Raw genomic sequence first — 2,689 nt, 5'->3', positions numbered from 1 at the left:
CCCTAAAGCTGTTTGACTGATAGATACATCTGAAAGAATAGATGGCTGAAATGTTTTCTAATCCATTGCTGGCTTATTCTGTTCAGAGACAGGAGGGGGGTATTCAGAGTGTGTATGTGTGAACAACAGAAGCTCAAGTAAAACTGAGGTTATTCCATTACACACAGGTTATTGTCAGGAGATGTATTTAATACAAACACTCCAGTACTGCTTAAGACACTGATGAAATATAACCTTGTGATTGCAAGGCAGCACACTCAGTGACGTGCCAGATTAACTGCAGCACAACCTTTAACAATTTCATTTCAAACCAGGTATAACCTGAGCTAAAACAAAGCGTTTGCTGTCCTCCAAAACTGTTTTACTTCACCTAACCTATTTTCAATACCTTGTGCATAGTGTTATGATTCAGTAAACAGAAAGTTTAAATCAACATTTCCAAGGTGGAAATTTTTTTTTTATTTTTCAAAACCCTAAAGCTGTGGGGTTTTTAACCAGATTTGCAGTTTGCTTAGATGGCGCAGAGTCCAGTCCCTGAAGGTGGACCTTCTGAAGATTCTGGATCTTCAAGACTGAAACAGCGAAATGTGCAAAAGTAGTGGCACTCCTAGGAACAGCCTAATAAGTATTGTGAAGACTGGTAAAAACATTACGGTTATTCTACAGTGTACTGAATCCATTCATTAAATCCTTTCCTCAATTTAAGTTTCTCTGATTTTATATATTTAAAATTCACTTAGAAAACTTTTAACTTCCACATATCATGACTAGATCCATGACCTGAAACTAATCCACGTTACAGTAAATATAAATCACAAATGCACAAATCTGTAAAACTGTCAAGCTAGTGCTTCAATTCAAAACCTGGCTGATAGGCATCTCTGTTAACAAAATAAAAAACTCTAAGTTGTAGGGACATATAATTATCACCTACGCTACAACTAAGCATAAAGGATTTAATGCTGAGATATTCTGAAGTTCCCAAGGATAATAAATTAAGATTTAAAGTAGAAATTGTAATCACAGGGGATGGGGATAGGGAATCAGCTATGCATCAAAATAATACTTACTCAGAAAGTCTGGACTCAAAATCAGTAACGGTTTCTTCTGTGAACTCTATCTCTTCAGCATTGTTTCTTGAATTCCTGGAACATTACGCATAATTAGCAACAGAGATGCACACAAATAGGCCTGACTAAAGTAAGGGCAGAGTTGCACTTACAAAATCAGACTGCCTTCACTTATCAGATGTTCTAATGTCAACTGCAAAGATTCTAAACTGTAGTTTCTAAGCCATTCTTCTGTGGTTTGCACCTTTTCAGACTGCATTTTCTTCAGCTGTATTCTCTATAGATCAAGTAAGAAAAAATTAAACGCAGTATGCGAAATTAAACTAAGTCCTAAGAACAGCTGCTGGCAGGCAGCGCATATCAAAGAACAACATAGTTCTAGGTACTGCTATACTCTTCTAGATGTAGGAGCAAAGGAAAAGAAGGTTTCAGAATACCCTCAGACTGTGAACTAAAGGAAGGGGAAAGAGGAGGAGACAGAACGGAAGACAAGAGAGTTTAGTAAAAGAACTAAAAGAAATACACCAGTGATTTACCAGAGAGGAAGAAAAAGCAAGCATCTCCAAAATCTGCCTGACAGAGTTTGGAGTATATATGTCTTCTGCTTTTCTAATGAAAAATGCAGTATTGACAATTGATCTGCCTTTATTATTTTGAGTGATATTTTCACAGACTGATTCATTTCTGCAGAGAAACTTTATGTAGTTTCATGACTTTACTGATTGTACCTATGACCTTGTGTGTATATGCAAATATATGCAAGGAAACATCAGTTATCTATGAGCTTATTTATTCCTCACCCAGCATTTATAGTGGGTTTGTGCTACTTTTCTAGTTGCTCCGTTTAGCAGGAAAACTTGCCTACCAGCACATCTTGTGTGTTACTGACATGTGTTACCAGCAATCCATTATCTGGTTCTAGATGAGACTTAGTAAAATCTTGCCATGGTGGATGATCACCCTGTGGACTGGACTTTGTTGTTACCCTACAAGACAATGAATTTTATGGGATGACTTCACTACTCAATACTGTATTGTCAGTACAAGTCTTCACAAGCTTTTTCCGTAGGAACTGTTTTATAGTTTGACATTTGTTTACACATTCCATTTGATATACAATAAATATTTGGGGCACAGTACCTAGTTTATACGAGCCACAGTCATTTACTCTATATCTACCTATGAAGTCCTAAGAAGATTTTGTAACAGTATCCTCACCCAACTTTTTCCAAAACTTCATCATTGTCCAACAACTGTGCCATTTTCCTGTAGCGTGCATCCATTATATGAACAGACTTAGCCTTGATTAAAAAAAAAAAAAGGGCAAAATGACAAATATTAGAGTATAAAGCTCTTAAATTCCCAGAAATACACACTATTAAAAATGGTATTATTATAGTCAGCAACTTGTAGGACAATTACAATGCATGTGGGACAACAGCAAATTAGAAAAACAGCTGCAAAGAGAAGTTACAATTACCCATCTATAGAAAACACACTTGGGAACTATTTTGCAGGAGCTATTTCATGCAGTTAATTATATGTAAGCACAGCTGCTGGGAGTCTAGCTGCACAGCTCGACCAGAAAAAAGAGAAAAAGACCAAGCACAGCGACGCCC

The 2,689-nt window shown here is 36.7% G+C and overlaps 1 protein-coding gene across 1 annotated transcript in view; it reads right to left on the bottom strand.

Moving 5' to 3' along the window:
• VWA3A (von Willebrand factor A domain containing 3A) overlaps nt 1-2,353 on the bottom strand; it is a 24,704-nt gene extending 22,351 nt beyond the window's left edge. Inside the window, exons 1-4 of the mRNA XM_009868833.1 lie at nt 2,289-2,353; nt 1,969-2,056; nt 1,223-1,347; nt 1,071-1,145 (exon numbers count right to left, since the gene is read on the bottom strand). Of these exons, the coding sequence (XP_009867135.1) occupies nt 1,071-1,145; nt 1,223-1,347; nt 1,969-2,056; nt 2,289-2,353 (353 nt within the window). The remainder of the gene's footprint in view (nt 1-1,070; nt 1,146-1,222; nt 1,348-1,968; nt 2,057-2,288) is intronic.
• Nucleotides 2,354-2,689: the final 336 nt, after the last annotated feature.

The sequence above is a fragment of the Apaloderma vittatum genome, unplaced genomic scaffold (genome assembly GCF_000703405.1).
Source record: "Apaloderma vittatum isolate BGI_N311 unplaced genomic scaffold, ASM70340v1 scaffold19014, whole genome shotgun sequence".
Classification (NCBI taxonomy): Eukaryota; Metazoa; Chordata; class Aves; order Trogoniformes; family Trogonidae; genus Apaloderma; species Apaloderma vittatum.
This window is presented reverse-complemented; position numbering and strand designations above follow the sequence as displayed.